This window comes from Lepidochelys olivacea (assembly GCF_965140295.1).
Source record: "Lepidochelys olivacea isolate rLepOli2 genome assembly, chromosome: 1".
Classification (NCBI taxonomy): domain Eukaryota; kingdom Metazoa; phylum Chordata; order Testudines; family Cheloniidae; genus Lepidochelys; species Lepidochelys olivacea.
In genome coordinates this window covers 220,504,144-220,528,688 of record NC_140411.1, presented here as the reverse complement: position 1 = coordinate 220,528,688, position 24,545 = coordinate 220,504,144, and the positions used below count along the sequence as shown (strand labels likewise).

The 24,545-nt window shown below is 44.3% G+C and overlaps 1 protein-coding gene across 1 annotated transcript in view; it reads left to right on the top strand.

Annotated features, from left to right (window-relative positions):
• CRACR2A (calcium release activated channel regulator 2A) overlaps positions 1-19,073 on the top strand; it is a 71,642-nt gene extending 52,569 nt beyond the window's left edge. Inside the window, exons 12-17 of the mRNA XM_084617203.1 lie at positions 1,893-2,025; positions 3,493-3,574; positions 5,080-5,194; positions 7,800-7,901; positions 16,312-16,388; positions 17,511-19,073. Coding sequence (XP_084473329.1) covers positions 1,893-2,025; positions 3,493-3,574; positions 5,080-5,194; positions 7,800-7,901; positions 16,312-16,388; positions 17,511-17,601 — 600 coding nt within the window. The 3' untranslated portion in view covers positions 17,602-19,073. The remainder of the gene's footprint in view (positions 1-1,892; positions 2,026-3,492; positions 3,575-5,079; positions 5,195-7,799; positions 7,902-16,311; positions 16,389-17,510) is intronic.
• Positions 19,074-24,545: the final 5,472 nt, after the last annotated feature.

The window sequence follows — 24,545 nt, the reverse complement described above, 5'->3', positions numbered from 1 at the left end:
AAGTGGCATTGGAGCCATACGTTTGATTACAAAGGTAGGTTTCCCTCATGAGTGGGCCGGACGCATCTCATAGGCAAATGGCTGACTGGGCAATCTGTGGGTTGAGCCGAGACCCAATGGTGCCCTCAGGCTGTTAACCTGCCGATTTGTGTGTGGCCACTGAGGACGAGATTAATTTCTGCTGGCTAACTGCTAACTGAGCTATTGTTATGAGCTAAGAGAGTTGCAGTTTAGGGCCTTTCAGTCCAAGCTGGAGTGGACGACTGTCTGTGTGTATGTGTGTGTTAATGTTATTTCCCAGCACCCAGATTACACACACACCATGATGATTGCTGTTGGAAAGAGGATAGGTGATTTTCAGCAGATTTGAGAAAGTGGCTTATATAGAGAGAAGCGTGCTTATTGCTGAAAGCCTAAAGGTGCAATGCAGTTTGAGTTTTTAATTTAAAAGGATAAGGGAGCGATGCGATAAGAGATCTCAGTACAGTTATAACAATGGCTGTTATTCTAATACATGAAGATAGATAACGAGATAGCTATTTGCTCCAAATGTTGACCCTGGTGAATGGATTTCTTACAGTTAAGGGACAGAGTGGAGGGCTTTTTTTCTCTAGTACAAATACAACTATTTTTCCCCAGGATAATTCAGTATTTTCTTCACAGCAGTACAGAATAGTGGGTGGGCTGGATTTCAACCTTGTATTGAAGGGAACACCAGGCAGGCTGCCTGCTGGAAAATCTGGGACAGCCCCCAGCACCCTTGTGCATATGTTGGAGTGCTCACTTTGCATTATAGGGGGAATCACCCTGCTGCTTTTTCTACAGAATTAGTATCAAGCTCCCCACCTTGCCTTCCCCCTTCAGCCTCTCCGTCCTACAGCAGCAGGATGGCTCTGGCCCCCACTGCAAACTCACTGGTGATACTCCATTTTTACCTAAACCACTGCAGCTGAAAATACAAGGGAAGGGATTTTAGAATAATGATGTACCTAAAATAGAGCAGAAATAGTCTTCTCCAGCATCCTCACTCAATTTAATCTACCAAACATGGAAAATTCCCTCATACTTGAGAAGCTAAGAGGTTATCACCTTCACCCTGCCAAACATTAACAGCTTAATTAACTGGGCCTGGTTCTCCTCTCACTTATACCAATTTTACACTGGTGTAAATCAGGAAGCTCCTGGATCTACACCAGTAGCAACTGAGAGCACAATCAGGCAATATAAAGCATAAGACAGTTTATAAATTTGCTTGTGTTCTCTAGGTAAAAACACACGGTCTATGATATGCATAAAGTTTAGTGTGGGGCGGATCTGAACAGAGCTGTGCAGAGCTTGTTGGTTTGGACTTGCAGGGGTAAATGCAAACCTTTTTGTTTCAGCTCCCATGGGGCTTGCATCCCAAAATTTGGCTGGGAATCAGATACAACTGCTAAATCCATGGAGTTGTAAAATCAGCGTGAGAGCTGTATTTTTTCTGTTTTGGACTAAAAAGAAAATTACAGTGACACAAAAAATTGAGCTCAAAGATGCTAGAAATTCTTGGGGAAAAAATACAACTTTGATAAAAATTCAATACTTCACCCTTTCTGTTACGTGACAAAAAGGCTCACAGTTCACAGCTAAGAACTCTACAGAGTCTTCCACTAAAGCCAAAAGAGGCCAGACTGGACATTCCTAATATCATTAAGGTAAAAAACAAACAAAACTCTTAAAAAAAATGCCAACCAACCAGACAAAAAACTCTTAAGGTTAGTTCATAAGTCACCAAGAAGGAAGGGTACAGATTCAATATTTTTCCCCTTTGCAGGTCATCTTTAAGTCTTTGCAAATCAGAAAAGGCAACAGAGTTAGAGTTAAAATTGCCAACTAACTTTTGTGCTTGTTTGAAGGAGGAGAGAATATACTCTGCCCCTGATCGCTTATTCAAGATTGTTTTTGTGGGCAATTCAAGTGTGGGAAAGACTTCATTTTTAAAGCGATTCTGCGAAGACCATTTTTCCCCAGACACATCTGCTACTGTAGGTAAGTTTAAGAAACATTATGATGATTATTACAGTAATATCTAGAGGCTCCAACCAAGACTGTGGCCCTGTTGTGCTAGGTGCTGTACAAATGCATAGTGAGAGAAAGTCCTTGTCCCAAAGAGGAGAAGCAAAGGGACAGAGAAGTGATGTGTTACCTGAGGTCACAGAGCATATTAGTGGCAGAATTGAAATTAGAACCCAGTGGTGGAATCCTTGGCTCATTGAAGTCATTGGCAAAACTCTCATTGATTTCAGTGGAGCCAGGATTTTTCCTCAGGTCTCCTTGCTTCTCATCTAGTAACTGAGACACTAGATCACACTGCATCCCAAAGGATAAATAAGATTTGGCAAACGTCAAATGCCCTCGTGACCATTACTGAAATCATAATTGCCTATTTTTCCAGGAAAAAAAGCTTTGTATGGAGCAAAAGAGAAAAATGTTAGTGATACATTTACAAAGCTGTGTGCTTAACTGGTGCCAACATAGCTTGTGCTTGCAACTGTTGCACTTACGAGTCAGACCTTCAGACTATATGTATAATTTCCTGGGGCTTCCAGAAGGAAGGCGCCAATGTTGGGGGCTGCAGCTTAGATGGCAAGTTTTTAAACGTAACCTCTAATGTGCAACAATAACTCACTATCTGTGTGAGTCACACCAGGATGTGGGTTATTTGGCTGGCCTGCACATACAGATAAGCCAAAAGTAACATTATAAAAATAAGAACTGCTGATAAGACTGACAGAGCAGACTGTGCAGAACAGCTGGTCATTCAAAACCTTGACAAACCCAGATGCAACTCAAACCCACTTCCATTAAACTAGATTCTGGTGGTGGAAACATCCTCCACAATCCCTCTGAATGTTCTGATTACTCACGGAAGGCAATAGGACCAGATGCTACATCCATTAAAGTCAATGACAACACTCCCACTGACCTCAGTCAAGCAGGAGCAAATCTTAGAAGAATGTTTCAGTAGAGTGTTGCAGAAGGAGGCAGTGTAACCTAATGGCTAGAGCAAGTATCATTATAAATATCCAAGAAGTGTATAAACCAAAGCTAGAGAGGACTTATTTAAGCATACAAGGCAACATTTTTCAAAAGTGCCTATATGGCTTAGCAGCCTAAGTCACCTTGACTATCAATGGGACTTATGATCCTAAATCACTTGGGCTCTTTTGAAAATTTGACTCATCCTGCCATTTTGTGAATTAAATTTATTTGTTAACACATTTACATTTAATATGTTTATGTTACTACTTTAAAACTATGGCAAATAAAAGCTTCTACCTGTTCTTATTATCAGCCTGTTGTTAAGGGCCAGAATTTATTGTGTGCCTTCTGAACCAATGAACACAGGTTAGAAATATTTGTGGCTTGTTTGAACATAACACTGTTACCTTAAACTACCATGAACCTGATTAGACTACCAGAATGAACCTGAGACAACATGTGCTATGTTTATAGGTATAGATTACAGCGTGAAAACAGTGACAGTGGATAACAGCCAGGTAGCCCTGCAACTCTGGGACACTGCTGGGCAGGAACGGTGAGAAAATGTCTTAACTTTCTACTCTCCTACTCCATGCATTTAGAAAATAGCAGCCTTGGGCTCAATCCTGCTCCCCAGAAGTGGGGAGAAATGGCGAGTTCTCATTTAGTTCAATGAAAGTGAGAGCAGGCCTTTGATCCTTTCCCAGCAGGATCAATATCGGCTAACAGGGTGGGGTGTGTCAGGCAAACACTGCCAGCCTGTTGTAGAGCCTCTTAAAGAAATAGTCCCATAAGCTACTATTAAGGAGTGGAGCAGGTTGAAAATGTTCTGTCAGAAAGGTTTTTTCAACAGAAAATTACTTTTTAACAAAAAATGGAGATATTCACATACAAAATACCTTTTTCCATTTAACTGTTTCATGTTTTCATTGAAAGACCAAAAAAACAGAAACCATTGATTTTGGTTGGAAAAAAACAATTGCAATTTTCAGGTGCTGAAAATTGAAAAGTTTGGGTTTTTTTTCAATTGAAGCCTGAATAATTTTTCACACACAGGAGTGAGGAATTCCTGAAATGACACACCAGGTGAGGTTAGGAGGGCGTGAGGCATGGGTCAGAGCGTACATGCTACCGCCGGTAGTACAAGACCAGGAAGACAAGGGAAAGGGTCGGCAGCAGGATTTTTCCAAACGCTTACTGCACATTTTTGTTTACTTTACCTTTTAGTCATTGACAGTGTGAGTTCCATACATGGGATTGCCACTGAATGAGAAAAAGAATGAAATATTTAGGGGTAGAGAAAAAGGAGACTGATAAATCCAGAAAGCACTGAACTTGCTCCCTCACCATATTTCACAGTACAGCTCAATTTTACCTTCAGATCTACACTGTACTCTATAGCAAATTTTGCACTCATCTAGTAAGTGGGATTGTCAGTGATAACAATGGAGGTTTCATGTGTAATATAAGTAGGAAGAAAATCCACTCTGCTTGTCAGAGAGCAGAAATGTGTCCCCTGACTGTAAATTCATATGTTAGCTAAGTAAATGAAGCTTTGGTCCTCCAGCTCTTACTCATGTGAATAAACCTTAGTATGGCAACATGGTGAGTTCTTTTTCCATCTCTGCCATTGACTTGCCACTTAAACCTTTCTCTGCCTCCGGTTACTGCACATTTGTAAATGAGTGTAATAAGCTTAACCACCTTTGTAAATTACTGCAAGATCTATCAATGAAAAGAGCTATAGATGTATTGGTCTTACAGCTCATGTGTATAATCCCGTTGACTTCAATAGGACTACTTGAGTGAGTAGGGATTACACATGTGAGTAAGGGTTGCAGAACTGGGCCCTGATATAAGAGGATATTTGGCTCCACATGCCCATATATCTGTGGCTCAAACTGAGCTTATAAGAATACAAATATTCTATCTAGATCCCTGTGTATATATCTTCAATGCTGCAGGACTCAAGGGTTGGCGTACTGACTACTATACTTTAATCATATTGTCACACTGCTACTGCTCTAAGGCAAAGGGCTATAAACAGATTCTTGTTTGCAGGTACCGCAGTATTTCCAAGCAGTTTTTCAGAAAAGCTGATGGTGTCATTGTGATGTATGATATAACAGCAAAAGACACATTCACAGCTGTCAAACAATGGTTGGTGAGCATTGAGGTAAGAGGACATAGCTTTCAATCTAAACTACTCTGGCCACATGCTCTAACTTCTTGAGGTGTTCCCTCCAGGTGGGGGTTATGGGCAGGTCAAAAAGGAGGAAGTAAGGTCCTACCACTTCTTGTGCTGTAGCAATTACTCTGTTATATATAGGACTTCAGTTCACAGAGTTGCCAAGCCAGCTCTTTGCAGAAGCCCTTCTTTCATTTTATAGGGAAAAAATAGTCATTCTAAAATTTCAAGGAGTAAATCTCTTCAGTGGCCACCATTGATTGGATGTATGTCCATCTTTCCTGGTACCTGGCTTAATCTGAGGAAAAGAATTCCCAGCATGCACGCCTCTGCTTCCCATATCAGGACACATTTTATTAACGGTCATTCAACTGAGGGTTCCTTGGTTGTCATTGGAGTTGAAAGATGCGTCAGTGCAGTGATGTAATTCATAAGAGACAGTTTTGCAACTGCTACATCTTTAAGTTAGGAGATTTTAAATAGGTTGCTCATGTAAATCAATGGTATCCATAGTAAGTGCTGTAAAACTGGTTTATTTTATAGGATTCAGCTTCCTGGAAAAAATTCTGTGGAATATCTTGTTTTTCTCCCCCTGCCCACACCCAGTCATAGTCCCTGCCCCAGAGAGCTTTTTGTGACTTAAAAATGCTATTGTCTATTCAAATCTTATGGCAATAAGCACAGCATACTAACATATGAAACACTGTTATCTGTACTGGCTACTAGGTGCCCTCTGTACTTTGGAGTTAGGCCCCAGGGCCAGATTAACTCTCCTGTGGGCCCGGGGCTATTAGATTTTGTGGAGCCCCTGTATACAAGTCTTTTTCTTGATTTCAAACAAAATGATCACAATTATGGCATCGAGGCTATTAACGCTATACTAAACTTGCCTTTTAATTAACATAAAACCACTCTGTGGTTACATTTCAGTCTTAAAACATGTAGAATAGAGTTAAGTTAATTCAAAATAGCCTACTTCTTACCTTAGAACAGCTGTTATATTAGTTTCTTTCTGGGAGAGATTTTGGGTGCAGGAGGGGGCTCCAGGCTGGGGCAGAGTGTTGGGGTGCAGGAGAGGGTGAGGGGTGTGGGCTCTGGGAGGGAGTTTGGGGTGCAGGAGGGGATTCTGACCTGGGGCATGGGTGGAGCATAGGGTACAAGGTGCAGGCTCTGGCTGCGATGCGCTTACCACAGGCGGCTCCCGGCTAGTGGTGCAGCAGGGCTCAGGCAGGCTGCCTGCCTGCGATAGCCACACGCCGCTCCCAAAAGTGGCTGGCTGCTGGCACGTCTCTACATGCTCCTGGAGGGAGGGGGACAGTGTGTCTCCGTGCGCTGCCCGTGCCCACAAGCACCGCCCCCGCAGCTGCCATTGCCTGGTTCCTGGCCAATGGGAGCTGCGTGGATGGTGCTGGGGGCGGGGGCAGAACGTGGAGCCTTCTCACCCCCCACGAGGGGCTGCAGAGATGTGCCAGCAGCCGGCCACTTCGGGGAGCGGCGTGGGGCCACAGCATGCAGGCAGCCTGCCTGATCCCTGCTGCACCGCTGGACTTTTAGCGGCCTAGAGATCGCGATCGACTGGCAAAGGCTCCAGGATCGACCAGTCAATCGTGATCAATGGGTTGGTAACCACTGAATTGTATATAATTATGGATTTATTTTTGCAGGGCCCCCCTTAGCCTGAGGCTCTGGGCTGTAGCCCCTAAAGCCCTGCATTAATCCAGCCTTGTTAGGCCCCAATTGTTCAAATACTTACCACTGTCAGTAGCCCTGACAACTGTGAGTAGCCCCATTGAAGTAAACCCAGTATTAAGTATTTGGAAGATCAGGCCCTTATTTAACATATTTTCTGAACAATTCAACATTTATAACAATTCAGCACATTAAAAAATAGCTTTAGAAGAGAATTTTAGTTTTGATAAGGAAATATGGTCTTCTTTTCAATTCTAATATTTTACATATTTGATTCATCTTGAGTGACTAATTTTGGGGGATGTTAACTAGCGCTGAGTTCAAGACATACAGCCAAATCCATTGTCTTTAACTCAGGCAATGTGCATAGTTAATCCCTGGTGTACTTTTGGTAATGTACTCATTCAGATAGTGTTTTACTTGGTAATGTATCTTACCACTTTTCAGAATTACATTTGATCAAATATATTATCTCCATTTACATTATGTACTTTGATTGGTATGATTGCATCCAAATGCAGTTGTGTTCATGCCTATCTAATTGGAAAAGTAGGGTCAGATACCTGTGGTTTTATGTAGCACAAAATTTCTTTTTTTTTTTCTTTTCTTTTTTTTTTAAATGTGTTTAAGTCTGAATGATTTCTGAGCTGTTCTGTTATTCAAGGGATGTGAAGGATGGTAATGCTTTTTTAGCACAGAATGTCTCCTTTATTCCTTTTGTCCAGTTCTGATGCCTGAGATAGTTCTTCATAAAATAACATTTTACTTGCCTGATTCGTCTTCAGTATTTTCATGTTGGCACCTGGTGTGTCTCGGCTTTGCTTCATCAGTAATCATTTTTTAAAATATTTGAATGATGTTGACATATTGTGTGCAGTATGATGTAGTGTTCTTTGCTCTGCAGGAGGCAACTGGAGAGAATATACCTGTGCTTTTGCTGGGTAATAAAACCGACAATGAAAAAGAACGAGAAGTCCCTTATGGACTAGGAGAACATCTAGCCAAGGTACAGTATGGAGAAGGGAATCCATAATAAAACTAAAAGATGAACGTGTTTAGTGGGTGTTAGATTATATCTAGAAACTCAGAAATATAAGTTATTATTTTTAAGAGGGCAATTGCTTTTAGAAGGGGAAAAAAAACCTTAATACTTATTAGTAGATCCTGGTGAACCATTTCTAGTGAGCAATTATTTGATTAATTTTGTCCCTTAATGAACTACCTGCAAAATGAAAAATGTCCTGCATTTTTTATTATTTGTAATTGTTTGTCAAATTATTTATCAGAACAACTTACAGCCTGTGGTTTTCCTGTGAATTGTAACTACTGATAATTATTACTGTGTGGTTAGTCACCTAAATCACATGGTGGAATTTCTGATCCATGACTGGATGATGAACTTTTAAACAGGAGAATAATGAATGATGAATAGTGAATGATGGGATATCTCCTCAGGTATTCTTTTTCCCTCCCACCATAGTGTAGACAATTTCTTAGTAGATTGTCTTGTGGACACCGTCCTCCATTTACAATCCATAACATCCCTGTGACACTTAGACAGCAGTTACTTCCCTGGAAAGTCATGATAGAAAATTATGTATTTTTAGCTTCTTTTACTGTGATTTAGTAGCTGGAAACAACAAGAAGAAGCAGCACTCTGTGGAGTACCCACAAGTGCTCTTCAAACCACCCATGATCCATGTGCCATAGTTTGAGAACCAGTGGATTTAGGATGACCAGATGTCCCAATTTTATAGGGACAGTCCCGATATTCAGGGCTTTTTCTTATGGAGGCACCTATTGCCCCCATCCCCTGTCCCGATTTTTCACACTTCCTATCTGGTCACCCTAAATGGACTAGCAAATAACAAGAGCACTTGCTTACACACAGATATCATTATTCAAATATTCTTGAATTCCATTTTTGCATGTGTAGTGAACATGAATTCATATGAATAACAACACCTCCAAAAAATTATCTACATGGAAATCAGTTGTCCAAATCTTCATGAGAAAATGAACTAAAAGGGGCAGAAATATGACTGAATCAAATCAGATATCTGATTCCACGAATATGTCTGTAAATACATTTTCCCATTATTCATTACTTATTCCTAATGGATTTACTAGTTTGTCCAAAATGCAATGAAGTCAATGGAATTATTCTGTATCTGCACCAATATAACAGAGCAATATTTGGCCCTGTGAATATAATTTAAAGAGTTAGGGCTATATACTACTTTTGACCTATACACAGACTGATAATAATACATTGCCATATATAGGTCTTGTGTTATTATATGGCTTTTATTTTGTGTTTATAAGATGAAGAAGGGTGCTTTCTTATTTAGGGCCTGATCTTACTCCCATTGTAGTGAGTTACAAAATTCCCATTGACTTCAATTCCCATATTATCAGCCCCTTACTCAGTACCTAAAAGTTTCTGTATTTAGCAAATCTGTTTGATTTTTGTGTAAGAATCCAAAATGCAGGCATAATTTCAGGCCCTGCAGGTTACTTTCTAGGAAAAACTCCAAGGTATTATTACTGTAGCCTTATGCAAAAAGCAAGTGACACATGAAAGGTAAATGGAGAGAGTGGGTGGCTATTTGTCATTTAGCTCTTTTTAAAAATGGGCAACTAGTAAAGCGAAGATGAATCACGCTGAGATGCAGAACTTGCAGCCCACCAGGTCATTAGCTGTAACGTGGCATGTAAGGAAATAAAATGTTTTACAAGAGTAACGTAGAACAATGTCAAATGAAAAATGGTAACATTCAAATGAATGAATACTCATTAGAATACATTGCTTCATGGAGCAAAAGTAAGGAGTGATCAGTAACAATTTGCCATCCGAAAAGCTGCAGAGATTTAATTAAATTATAGCAATTTGCTTGTTGAGCTTATAATAATTTATTTTAATGGATATTAATTACTGTTAAATGGCAATGTAATTCCTAGGAAACCACATATGACATCTCCATTAACAAATCCACTTGAGTTGCTTACTTACATGAATTACTTGTACAGCACTCAGACTACATTGGGTGAGATCCTCATCTGGTGTAAATCTGCACGGCTTCATTAACATCAAAGGAGCTAAGCCTGTTTATACCAACAGAGGATCTGGCTCATTGTCAGTAGGTTTTCAGGAACGTTGATGGATCACATTTAAAGTACCGTAGGTCACATAGTGCAGCTCTCATTGCTTCATGAAACTTTGGTAATTAGCAGCCTGGAGCCTTACTAGCTAGATAATGTGGTGTAGAAATCAGCCAGAAGTCTTCCTGGGGATTCCTGCTGTAGGGCAGCCTTCCTGCAACCCCTCTAGCATGCCTAAGGATGCCTAACATTGCAATGTTGGCACACCAAAGAAAGTCCTATCAAATCCTCATCACATGAAAGGATTGTAGGATGCAGTGCAATACCTCAGGGAATGGATAAAGTGAGCTAGGCACTTCCAACGAGGATAGGGAAGGCCCTGGTGGGAATGATTGGGGAGGAGGGGCAGCTAGACCTTGAGATAGCTGCTCCATAATCAGCAACATGAAAGAACAAGCACCTCAACATTAATCAACGCTGTCTGGTATGCAGCCTTGACATTGCAGAATGGGAGCGATCGCCTCAAAGAAAAGTACTCATGTTTAACATAAATCTGATAGTGTCCAAAATGCTCTCTCTAAGAAGGCAGTAGAGTTACTGTCACAGATCAGGGCAACTGCTCCTGTATTCCTCCTCCAGGGGCTCCCACGCTCAGGCTTCCAGTCATCCCCTCTCTTGGCCAGAGATAAGTCTCACTCACTCGTGGATGGGGTTTTTCCAGACTGCATAGTTCCCTGCCTACATTGTGATATGCCCAGCAAGCCAGACTGCCTAAAAAGGCCACTGTCTGCACTTTGCTTTCTCTTCAGAGGCTATGAAGAGTTGTAACTGTCGCCAGTTACAAGTCACCACACAGCTCCTTCTAGGCAAGCACTTTTATTCGTAAAGTGAAAACATTAAGAACATAAGAACAGTCATACTGTGTCAGACCAGTGATGCTTCTAGCCCAGTATCCCGTCTCTGACAGAAGCAGAGTTAGAGGTTTTGGGTCACCCCAAGCATGGGGATACATCCAGTGGTGAGCTGGAGCCGGTTCGCACCAGTTCACTAGAACCTGTTGTTAAATTTAGAAGCCCTCTTAGAACCGGTTGTTCCGTGAGGGACAACTGGTTCTAAAAGGGCTTCTAAATTTAACCAGCCAAAAGTGGTGCCTTAGGCACCACTCCACGGGTGCTCCAGGGCTGGAGCACCCAAGGGGAATATTTGGTGGGTGCAGAGCACCCACCGGCAGCTCCCTGCCCCGCGCCTGGCCCCAGCTCACCTCTGCTCCGCCTCCGCCTCCTCCCCTGAACGCACCACGCCGCTCTGCTTCTCCGCCCTCCCCCCACCCCCAGGCTTCCCGTGAATCAGCTGTTCATGCGGGAAGCCGGGGCGGGCTGAGAAGCAAGTGGCAGCTTCCCGCTCAGGCCCAGGGAGGCAGAGCGGAGGTGAGCTTGGGGGGGGGGCGCGAGGAGGAACGCCCATGCCACAGCAGGTAACCCGGGGGGGGGGGAGGGAACGTGCAGGGGAACCGCTCCCCGCCCCAGCTCACCTCCACCTCCCTGGGCCTGAGCGGGAAGCCACGGCCTGCTTCTCAGCCCTCCCCGGCTTCCTGCCGAACAGCTGATTCGCGGGAAGCGGGGGGGGGAGGGCGCGGAGAAGCAGAGCAGTGCGGCAAGTTCAGGGGAGGAGGCGGAGTGGAGGTGAGGTGAGCTGGGGCTGGGCACGGGGCGGAGAGCTGCTGGTGGGTGCTCTGCACCCACCAATTTTCCCCGTGGGTTGCTCCAGCCCCGGATCACCCAGGGAGTCAGTGCCTAAGGCGCCACTTCTGATGTGATCAGTGAGGGAGCAGCCGCTCCCTCTGCTCCCCCCCAGCTACACTCCCCCACCCCTAGGAGCCAGAGAGACCTGCCGGATGCTTCTCGGGAGCTGCCCTAGGTAAGCACCCCTGGGACTCCCCACCTCGCTCCCCGGCAGGTGCCTCTGGCTCTTAGGGGTGGGGTGGGCACCCACTATGGTGGCCCACGAGACCCTCCTGCCTGGTTCTGGGGTCAGTCAGGGGACAGGGGAGGGGGGTAGATGGGGCAGGGTTCCTGGGGGGCAGGCGTCAAGGAACGCGGGGGGGTTGGATGGGGCAGGACTCCCGGGGGGCAGGGGTGGGCAACGACCCCCTCATGGGGTGAGGAGGGAACCCATTGTTAAGATTTTGGCAGCTCATCACTGGATACATCCCTGACCATCTTGGCTAATAGCCATGGATAGACCTAACCTCCATTAACTTTTCTAATCCTTTTTTGAACCCAGTTATACTTTTGGCCATCACAACATCCTGTGGCAATGAGTGCCACAGGTTGACTGTCTGTTGTGTGGAAAAAGTAATTCCTTTTGTTTGCATTAAAGTTGCTGCCTATTAATTTCATGAGGCGGCCCTGGGTTTTAGTATTGTGGGAAAGGGTAAATAACACTTCTCTATTAACTGTTTTCCACACCATTCATGATTTTATTGACCTCTATTATATCCACCCTTGATCATTCCTTTTTAAGATGAATAGCCCTAATGTTTTTCATCTCTTCTCATATGGAAGCAATAACATTAATCATGTCTGTTGCCCTTCTCTGAACCTTTTCTAGTCAGGCTTCCAGCTCCCAGCCATCACCTATCTTGATGACAAAAAACATATTAAAAATAATAGAAGAACCTACCTGAACATTAATAAGCTTACCAGAGATCACCCAACTCCAACAAGGCTCTGGCAGGAGTCAGTCCTTCAAACCCCAGTGAACATTTTTTCTGTGGTTACAAGTTCATAACAGCCTTGGCTCAAAACAAGCTCACCCATGAATCAGGTAGTCTTTCCTTTATACAGCTTAGGCCTTTGATCTTCAGCCTCCAGGAACAGGTAATCAGCAGGCAAAGATCTTTTCCTCAGGATGTTGCTTCAAAAGGCAGGGATTGTTTTTGTTCTTGTTTTTTTTTGTTTTGTTTTTTTGTTGTTGGTTTTTTTTTTGTTTTTTTTTTTGGCATAACCGGAGGCAAAGGGGGTGGGGATTTGCATTAACCTTCCCCTAGATATTTCCCAGGAAATCCATTTCACACGTATTGTCTCATAAATCCATTCTTGTCTGACACATTGTTCAATATAGTCCTTTGACCACCCCAGCCCACAAGAATACATAAACCTTTCCTTTAATACAATGGACCCCAAAGATATGTGAACTCAATTCAATAGGGTCTCCTGAGCACATTGCAGGAAATTGCCATATCTGTCACTGCTACTATCAGCAAAATAGAGAAAACACAAGTCCATTTGCCTTTTCTAGTAGATTTACAAAGAAATCTCCATTCAGTGAGTTTCACTGTAGCATGATCTCCTAATCAGTAAACAGTTCAGACAAACAAAGCTTTGCTTGCCTTCATTAGTTCAGGAGGCTATTCCACAACTAGACTTACAGGACAGTAACCACCAAGATCACTCCTTTTCTGTCCTTGTTTGTTGATTTTTTTCCCCCCATTCTTTAGGTGCCTCCTTCTTTGTCCATGATTTTTCAAAAATAATTGTCAGTGGCATGATGCGTTCATTAGCCAATTCCCTTGATAGTGTAGGATGCGTCTCAGATGTTTAATTAGACATAACTTACCTTCTGCTATGGAGGGTTTCCACTGTACATGCTGTCAGTGAATTTTCCCTTCAAAGTTCAAAGGCATGGCTCCTTCTGCTGCAAGACTGACTGCATCATCAAGAGAAGGATCTGTTTGTCAAAGTGATGAAGATGAATGATTAGCATCAGTTAGGTGTAACTCAGAAGCAGGAAGCCTGCTAAACAACCAGTGCGGCCCCTGGACGATTGAGATAAAACAGGAGCACTTAAAGACGATAAAGTCATTGCGGAGAAACTAAATGAATTCTTTGCTTCAGTCTTCACGGCTGCGGATGTTAGGGAGATTCCCAAACCTGAGCCGTCCTTTGTAGGTGACAAATCTGAGGAACTGTCACAGATTAAAGTGTCATTAGAGGAGGTTTTGGAATTAATTGATAAACTTAAGAGTAACAAGTCACGGGGACCAGATGGCATTCACCCAAGAATTCTGAAAGAACTCAAATGTGAAATTGTGGAACTATGTAACCTGTCCTTTAAATCAGCTTCTGTACCCAATGACTGGAAGATAGCTAATGTAACGCCAATATTTAAAAAGGGCTCCAGAGGTGATCCCAGCAATTACAGACTGGTAAGTCTAACGTCAGTACCAGGCAAATTAGTTGAAACAATAGTAAAGAATAAAATTATCAGACACATACAAGAACATAAATTGTTGGGCAAAAGTCAACATGGTTTCTGTAATGGGAGATCACGTCTTACTAATCTATTAGAGTTCTTTGAGGGGGTCAACAAACATGTGGACAAGGGGGATCCAGTAGACATAGTGTACTCAGATTTCCAGAAAGCCTTTGACAAGGTCCCTCACCAAAGGCTCTTATGTAAATTAAGTTGTCATGGGATAAGAAGGAAGATCCTTTCATGGATTGAGAACTGGTTAAAAGACAGGGAATAAAAGGTAGGAATAAATGGTAAATTTTCAGAATGGAGAGGGGTAACTAGTGGTGTTCCCCAAGGGCCAGTCCTAGGAACAATCCTATTCAACTTATTCATAAAGGATCTGGAGAAAGGGGTAAACAGTAAGGTGGCAAAGTTTGCAGACGATACTAAACTGCTCAAGATAGTTAAGATCAAAGCAGACTCTGAAGAACTTCAAAAAGATCTCACAAAACTAAATGATTGGGCAACAAAATGGCAAATGAAATGTAATGTGGATAAATGTAAAGTAATGCACATTGGAAAAAATAACCCCAACTAGACATACAATATGATGGGGGCTAATTTAGCTACAACTAATCAGGAAAGAGATCTTGGAGTCATCATGGATAGTTCTCTGAAGATGTTCACGCAGTGTACAGTGGCAGTCAAAAAAGCAAACAGGATGTTAGGAATCATTTTAAAAAGGATAGAGAATAAGATGGAGAATATCTTATTGCCCTTATATAAATTCATGGTATGCCCACTTCCTGAATACTGCATACAGATGTAGTCTCCTCATCTCAAAAAAGATATACTGGCATTAGAAAAGTTTCAGAGAAGGGCAACTGAAATGATTAAGGGTTTGGAACAGGTCCCATATGAGGACTGATTAAAGAGGCTAGGACTTTTCAGCTTGGAAAAGAGGAGATTAAGGGCGGATATGATAGAGGTATATAAAATCATGAGTGGTGTGGAGAAAATGAATAAGGAAAAGTTATTTGCTTGTTCCCATAATATAAGAACTAGGGGCAACCAAATGAAGTTAATGGGCAGCAGGTTTAAAACAGATAAAAGGAAGTTCTTCTTCACACAGCACACAGTCAACCTGTGGAACCCCTTGCCTGAGAAGGTTGTGAAGGCTAGGACTATAACGGGGTTTAAAAGAGAACTAGATAAATTCATGGAGGTTAAATCCAATAATGGCTATTAGCCAGGATGAGTAAGGAATGGTGTCCCTAGCCTCTGTTTGTCAGAGGGTGGAGATGGATGGCAGGAAAGAGATCGCTTATGTTATATGTTATGTCATTATCTCACATTCAGGATTTACTCTGCCACATGGCATTTGCTGAGAAATCAGTTCTGATTCATGCCAGTATCCCATGGGTGATTTCTCCTCAGACAAGATGCTGATGTGCCATAGGAGAGCAAGGGAGGGCCAGTGCCACTCACAATCAGGCTCATGTGCATCATCCACATGCTGGCTAGATTTCCTTTTACAGGTCTAACTGCATTCTTATATAGAAGAACAAAGGGTGTTGCCCTGAGCTTATATTTGATGTCAAATTTGTATTTGTGTGACTATTAAGCTGGAAATTTCACCAATAAGAGACATGCTTTTCAGCTATCAATAAAATACAAATTTAAACCAATATTACTAATCAATCTTCCTTTCTTATCAGGCCTCGCTAGGTGCAGTATAATAAATTAAAATCATGACATTCATCAAAATGTAGAAAATTAAACACTGAAAAAACACACTGCTAAGGGCTCAAAGAAAACCACTGTGTAAACTGCAAAGGACTCCATGGACTGACAAGAAATGGATGTTGGTTGTGTTGTTGTTCTGGTGACATCTTTATTTATTGTCTAAGGTTTATCCCAGAACATAGGTTCCCAATTTTTCCCATAATCGGAGAGACTCAAATGACCAATTTGTATTCCTTTTTTCCTTGTATATCCCAATGTTTCCACGGTGCCTTGTAAAGCTAGACTGGCACATTATGCAAAATTGACTGAAATGGTCTTTCTGTCTGATCTAGGATTACAATTTAATTTTCTACGAATGCAGTGCCTGTTCCGGTCATAATACCCGTGAGTCAGTGCTTCGCCTAGCTAGGTAAGGAAAACATCTTTTGCTTTTTTAAAACATGGACTATTGTATGGGAAAAATCAAACTAGGTGAAATGAAGTCTGCAAAGGACACAAGAAGAAGAAAATTCAGTGCAAGAAGATTTGTAAGTGAACATAATGGATCCCTATCACAGATGACTGAATGGATTCTATTTGCTAAACTAATTGTCTCTGATAGGAACCAACCTTCTGCTGTCTGAATGCTATCTTGTGCCTTTTCAGTGATAGTCAACAGTGCTGATCCTGCAAGAAGCTCCAAGTGAACAGACCTCTGGAGCTCCACTGAAGTCAGTGGGGCTCTGCATAAGGAATAGGGTCCGTCTATGCAGAGTCAGTTGCAAAATAAGGGCTTCCGAGAGGAGGAATGTGTGTGGCAGCACAACACACAGTGACGGCTCCCAAAGGCAGACAGTGGGAATGCTGAGGAAATGCACACGGCCATAGACATCGCTATGCTCTTTAACCGGGTGCAGGGTGTGCTTCCCCCCCTCCCCCATGCCAGTTCAGTTCTACCACCTGATTGAAAGACTGAGGAGGATATTTTCAAAAGTACCTCAGGGATTCAGGAGCACAAATCCCACTGAAATTAAAGGGGACTTGTGCTCCTAAATCCTATGGGCATTTTTGTAAAGCTTCCCCAATACACTTTGAAGAGGAGGGAAACTAATAATGAATGGCAGATATTGGAGACTGTACTTCCGGGCAGGAACCTTCAGGCAAATCATCATTCCTGCTGAAGTTTGTGAAACTTTGGGGATTTGTTGAACTTTTTGACCAGTGGCTGCAAACAATGAATAATACAAACCCTCCAAATAACAGCAATGGACTCGCTGCTTTGATTCACAAAAATATTCACAAGTTGCAAACGATCAGCGCTAACTGCAGCTTTCCAAGTAAACGAACAAAATAGATTTTGCAATATAGCAGCCTTGATTTTTGTTTTATGCGGTGTGCTCACTTCCTCATTAACTCACAAAACTCTGTTGCTTTCAATTCACCTCCCAGTCATCAGTGCAAATTAGCCATGTCCAACTGATGCTGTGGGGTTTTTTTCTTGTAGCTATTATTGCCTTTTCCTGAGCATACTTTCTTTTTGCATCTTTCCTAGGATTTTAAAGGAACAAGAAGATAAAGTGAAAGAAAAGACTGTTCAGCTCCTGCAAGACACAAAGAAAAAGTCTTGTTGTACCAGACTGTAGAAGACTAGGGTACATTTAGACAACAATCACACATCTTCTGTCACACTACAGTGCATCATCACATCTGCCTTACCTTCAAACTATGTCTTATCCTACTTTGTGAATGTAGCAACAGAAAACCTTTAAGAACCTATTGCACACTTACTTCTCACTCTTTGCAGAGATGAAGGCCTTAGGATTACTTAGATTGTAAAGGCTTCAAGGCAGGGGCCATCTTTTTGTTATGTGTTTCTATATCACTTAGTACCATGGGGCCCTGATCCATGACTACCGTGGGGCCATGATCCTAGACGCTACTGCAATACCATGAGCCACGATCCTAGATGCTACTGCAATACCAATAAGAATAAGGAATCTACTTAGAATAGGAAGCTAATTCTCAGAGGGCCTAATCATAGACACTCTTACTTGAATAGCCCTTACCTTTTGAGTAGTCCAGTTGGCTTCAGTGGGATCGCTCATATAAGATTAGCGTTTGCAGGACTGGAACCCTAATCTTGTAGCCTCAAATCTTGGTTCCATGTTGATCTTCTCTAGTTGTATCTGGTTTGGGTTTTTTATAAATTATTATTATTTAAATTTTAAGCACAAACAACTAAATATAAAACTCTGTGTTAAGGTTTTGAGTGTCAATATACAAGAGTGAAGGAAAGAAATACTCAGGATTCTCAGCGTAACATTAACTCATCCACACTACACATCTCTAGTATGTTTATTACTCGTGATGCTGTTTGCACATGGAGCCTCATTGTGGGCCCATAACTCATGCTGGGGTGCCTTTACATGACTCAGTGATTCCTGTGGGACTATTCATACAAATAGGTTTTCACCAGTGCCAGTGTGGGTTTTACAAATGGCCTATACAGCAAGCCAGACTCTTAGATGTCACTGGCAGATGGCTGTTGTATCAGACTTATGGCTGACACAACTCCTCCCTCTCACAAGGCTCCATCACAGAAGGTTTAGCATAAGATAGTCCAGGGCCGAAATTTTTGAAGCTGTCTGCCTAAAGTTAAGCCAATGTGTTTGGAGAAATTTTCAAAAAGCATCCAAGGGACTTAGGAGCACAGACCTCACTGAAATTCAGGGGGATTTATGCTCCTAAATTCCTTAGGTGCTTTTACAAAAATCCTCACTATGCACCTAAATAAATGCCCTGATTTTCAGCAGTGCTGAGCAGCCAGCAGCTCCCTTTGACTTTAATCAGAGCTGCTGGGGTCACAACACTTGAAAAATCGCACCCTTTCTGTAGGTGCAGGCCCGCCGACAGCAATTCCGGGGCCCAGGGCAGAACAGTCAATAGGCCCCCCCGCACGCACAAGCCTGACATTTGGGAGGTGCTGCGCCTGCATTGGCTGGTGCCCAGCGAGCTGCCAGCTGCACTGCTGGGCGCGCTCTTCCGGCATGGCCAGGGCTTCCACATGCCTGCCCGGTAGGGTTGCCAACTGTCTAATCACGCAAACCCAAAGACCCTTGCCCTGCCCCTTCTCGGAGATCACGCCCCATCCCGCCCCTTCTCTGAGGCCCCGCTCCCTGATCACTCCATTCCCCCTCTCTCTGTCGCACGCTCTCCCCCACCCTCACTCACTTTCACCAGGCTGGGGCAGGGGGTTGTTGTGCGGGAGGGGGTGTGGGATGCAGGCTCTGGGAGGGAGTTTGGATGTGGGAGGGAGTGAGGGGTTGGGCTCTGGGAGGGAGTGTGGGTGTGGGGTGTGGGCTCTGGGTTCGGGCAAGGGGTTCAGGTGTGGGAGGTGGTACAGGGTGCAGTCTCTGGGAGGTAGTTTGGGTGCAGGGTGCAGGCTCTAGGTTGGGGCAGGAGCTTTGGGTGCAGGAGTGGGTGCGGGGTGCAGGCTCTGGGAGGGAGTTTAGGTGCGAGCTCTAAGCTGGGGCAAGAGGCTGGGGTGCAGGAGTGGGGCAGGGATCAGCACTTACCTCAGGCGGCTCCCGAAAGCAACCAGCACACCCCTCTGGCAACAGCTCCTTGGCGGGGGGCCCAGAGGGTCTCCACGCGCCGCTTCCCACAGGCACCATCCCCGCAGCTCCCATTGGCTGCAGTTCCCAGCCAGTGGGAGCTGCAGAGTCGGCGCTCAGGGCGGGAGCAGCAGCGTGCAGAGACCCGCTCCCCAGGGGCCGCAGGGACATGCCGGCTGCTTCCAGGAGTGGCACAGAATGAGGGTGGGTGGGAAGCCTGCCTTAGCCCTGCTGCGCTGCCAGCAGCGGTGGCAGCCGCTAGGGGCCCCCCAGGCTCTTTAAAATTGCCTGGGCCCCTGGGTAATTACCTCTTTTGGGGCCACACCCCTCCATCAGCGGGCCTGTGTACGTGCCTAACTTTAGGGACCCATCTTAAAATCTTGGCCTAGAACAACACACTGAATTCATTTTTCCCTTTTGGACACCCTGGCGGAATATGAATGAAATGAGCAACTTCCAGCAAGAATCTGAATCATTCCTGATGGTATTCTTCTGCGTTGCACACAGAGCGGTACTTCTATGCTTTCAGGAATTGATGTAAATGTGGATAAGCTTGCACAGAAGAAACAGAACCTGTCTCGGTTTATTTTATCCATAGAACAGAACAAAACTGAAGATTGTTTGCTATAAAAAAGGAAGATGATTTAAACATTATATTTTCAATCCATTTTCTAACTTTCAGACATTTTTTCTTAAAAAAAAACTTGAATAATAAATAGATTTGAAACCAATTTAATTAAAAATAAGAGACTGTGCTTTTATAAAAGACCAAAAGGCTAAACACTAGTTGTATATGTAGCTATTTTATTTTATTTTTTGAATAAAACCTTTAAAGTAATTCAATTTGCTGTTGGAACGCCTGTCTCTCAAAAATATTCATCTCGATGCCAGTCACTGGAGAACAGGAGTTTGCAAACTTTTCCTTAGAGCAACCCCTCTCTCCATACGGCAAACCCACTTTGATACTCTCTCAAATAGCTTAGGCCCAGAATGTCTCCTTCCATCAAGATGGGATCTAATTCCTATTTAGTATTGTGGGATGGGCAATATGGTCCATGCAAGCCTTTCCCACTCTGGTGGGTCATGACACCCAGGTTGCGAATCCCCACTGCAGTGTTTAACAACTGAAATACAATGAAGAAGAGCAGCACAAGATTCCAAATGAGGGCAGGCTATTTCCTTGGCTTCCCAGGGTTATGTCTTTATACATAGAACCATTTTCTGGAGGTCAGCTATTGTGGGGAAGGGACACATTACCGTTGCACTGGGTTCTGAAGGTTGTTCCCACTGGGGATTTGCCCTAATGACAGCCATCCGTGCCCAGCCCTGGAAAGGAAAGCTGCTCCTTACTCCAGCTTGAAACTGGGGTAAGCGTCAGCAGGTCAAGGAGAGGCTTTGCCCTTCAGCTACACTGGGGATAAATCTCCAGTGCAGCAGCACCTCAGACTCATGCCCATCCTGTTCTCCTCTGGTTCAGAGTTCCATAGCCCAGCACTCTGCTGTCGGAAATCAGCCAGCTGCAGAGCCAGTCTCTGGGCAACCAAACAAGCGCAGCTGGCCTGTAGTAGCCTGCCTGATTGGGGAGAAGTGTCAGCAGGCCAGTTCTTGAGCCCAGTTTTGTGGCTGCTCAAAGAATTTGCCCATGGCTGTGACGGCTCCTGTGCCCGCTTGTTCCCAGTCCAGCGCCTGCCTTGCCCCACTAGAGGTAACCTGACTCAGACCCTTGGCTCTGATTTCTGCCCTTGCCTCTGGCATCTGTGACCCTAGACACCTATTCCTGGCAGCTGACTCTTGTTCCAACCTCTGGGCATGGCCACCCACATCCCGCTTTCTGTAACCAGACCTTAATGTCTTTTATCCAGTTTCTGTTAGACTCGGAAGGGTGGTTTTAGGTCCTGACTCCGATCTCACCAACACTGGCTTTTCCCTTGTGTAGCTCCAGAATCCGGCCCCCTAATTTCTGGTTCCATGAAGAGCAGACTTGTCTCAGAGGCTCCACAGATGGGGGTGGTCTCTGAGGTAGCCTGGTGCTAGTCCTCTAATGCTTTAAAGGCTAAGACAATATTCTGGAACTGGGGCAGGAAGCAGTAGGGGGAGCAGAGCACAGGTGTAGTGGGGCCTCTGCATCTACTTCTATTCAGGAGGCCAACTTGTTGGGGGTAATAACAGTATCATGTGATGAGAATGAATTGCTGATTCAGAGTCCTTGACTCCAGACCTCTGCAACACTTCAGAACACTTCTGTTACTGGATTTTGTTAAGTACTATTTATTTTCTTTCTTCCATCAGACATTTACTACTAGTCATTGTGCCAGATTCATCCCTGGTGTAACTATTGATTTTAATGGAGATCCTCCAGGAATGAATATCAGTTTGTGTTCCCTGGGTCTGAATGATGCTGAAACCTCGTGATTGAGACACTCCACTGAGGAAGTATTTGTTACATTGAGTGAGTCTGATTCTGATCTCACTTCCACTGGTGTAACTCCATTGCATCAGTGGAGCTATTCCTGATTTACACAAATGCTCAGTAAGAGAGATCCAGCTCAACTTGTATCACTTCCCATTGTGGTTAGCTGACAAGAGACAGTATGATTGACAGTGTAAATGAGAAATGGAGTGCGTCATTTCAATCTGTGTGAAAGCACTTGGTATTGATTGATCCTCTTCATTTACAATATACGTTATCAAGAGCACTTTAATTGCAGTGACAATAATTATGGAAGTGATGTTTTTATATGCCCAATCCTAGGTCAGAAGAATATTACTCCATCAGAAAGCATTAATGAAGAGTTCCACTTCATCGTCAGCACAAGCGGGAACCTGCTTTATAAAGTAGATATATGCAAATACAGCTGATTAGCAGCACCTTCCTAAACTCATCTTAGACAAAATGGAAGATGCCCTTTTGATCTTTAAAATGACAAAACTTACAGGCATGAGTACTTGCAGTTTTGAAAACTTTAAAAGCTAGTACTTCAGCCTAGTTAAAGCTAAAACATAATAAACTCTGTTAATTTGAAAGGGGTAAAAAAACTGACTCCCCAGCTGGTCATGTTAGGATTGAATGGATTTCAATCGTTTTTTCATTCCAAGAGGTAATTTCTCCAGGTTAAATTTAAGGGGCATCGTGACCAGGCAGTAGTCCTACCCAGTGGTTAGATTCTGCAGCAGCAACCTCACTCAGGGGCTGGGAGCAGGGGAAGTTGGGCCATCTCACTCTCCTGGGTCTGACCCAGGGGCGGGGGTGCCAGAACACAGGGGCAGGGGCTATGGGGACATGACCCTATCACTTTTTACTGGCCGTAAGGGCGAGTGAAGGGGGAAGGGGCGGAGAGCAGTGAGCGGGAAGAGGAAGGGGGAAGTGGCAGCACAAGGGTGGGGGCTTAGGGGAAAGGGTCATATTATTGTAATAAGCTTTGTACAAAATATGCCTTGTAAGGTATCCTTTGAAACTTGCTGGTCAATAATAGCATGGTGAAATGTATATAGCAACATTATATATAAAGTTATGAACATAAATGCACTTCAGTCATGATTTCAGCTTACCAGACAAGTCTGGGGAGTAGATAAACCTGTTTCACAAAGACAAAGGACAAGCTGATGCCCCAGCCAGGTGTCATAAAAGCTGATGGGCCATCACCCAGGCCCACTGACAGCAATCCTGGGCCCCAGGGAGAACAGTCAATGAGCCCCCTAGAAAGGGATGGCTGAGGTTTGATGTGTGCAGGGCAAGCTGAAGCCAGGCCCCACACTGCTGCTGGCCCAGCCCCTGCGGACGAGTTTCGCCTAACATTTGGGAGGTGCTGCGCCTGCATTGGCTGGTGCCCAGCGAATTGCCAGGTGAACTGCTGGGTGTGCTCTTCCGGCATGGCCAGGGCTTCCACATGCCCGCCCGGATGCCTTCATCACTGCTGGTACCACCCTGCATGCGCCGAGGAGCCCTGCGGCCCGTCCGGGTGATTTAAAAGGGCTTGAGGCTCCCAGCCACCGCTGCTGCTACCGTGGCAGCGGTGGTGGCCAGGGGCCCCCAGACCCTTTTAAATCATCCAGGGCCCTGGACAATTGCCCCCTTTGCCCCCCACTGTCAGCGGGCCTGCCATCACCTAACAAGTGGCCATTCTTTGGCAAGGAAGCAGGACCAGGAACAAACAGATCTGCATCTTAGCAAACAACATAGTAAACCTCTCCCCCACCAGACTACATGCCTCAGCTGGAGAGAACTTCATCTAAGGGTCCCACTCAGGAAAATGCAACTGAAAAGTGACTGAACTATAAAAGTGAGGGGCAAAACCACATCATGTTCTCTTGCTGTCTCTTTTCACCTATGAAGACAAAAGAAACGGCTGTTGGACTTTGGAAGCAGATCCTGACGTGAAACTTGATCAGCAATGCTACTGAAAACCTGTGGAGCTTTCACTTTGAGCCAAGTCTAGTTTGTTACATTTTGTTCATTTAGGAAACATTTTATCTTTATTGTTCTTGTAACCATTTCTGACTTTAATGCCTCATTACTTGTACTCACTTAAGTTTATTTAACAAAAGCAGATAGGATTTTGTTTTATTCTTTATAAGGTGACCAGAACGCAAGAGTGAAATATCAGGACACATTGGGTGAGCTGGTGGGGGGGGAGGGGGAAGAGAGAGACAGACACAGGTGCACAGCCCCGACCAGAACCAGAGGCACACTGGTCCGCCTGGCCCTGTGCTACCAGCATGCCCCTTCCTGCCCAGCGCCCCCTGGATCCACTATGCCCAGAGCCCTCCTACAACCCTTCCACCACAAACGCACAGTGCTGTGCACACACACACCCCACCCAGCGCCCCTCTGCCCACAGCCCCACCACAGCTGCCCAGCACCCCACACAGAACCCCCCACTCGCTAGTTTCCCAATACACACAGATTTCTCCTCCCATTCTCCCTCCCAGTGCCCTTCCCCACAGCCCCACCGCCACAACTACACAATGCCCCA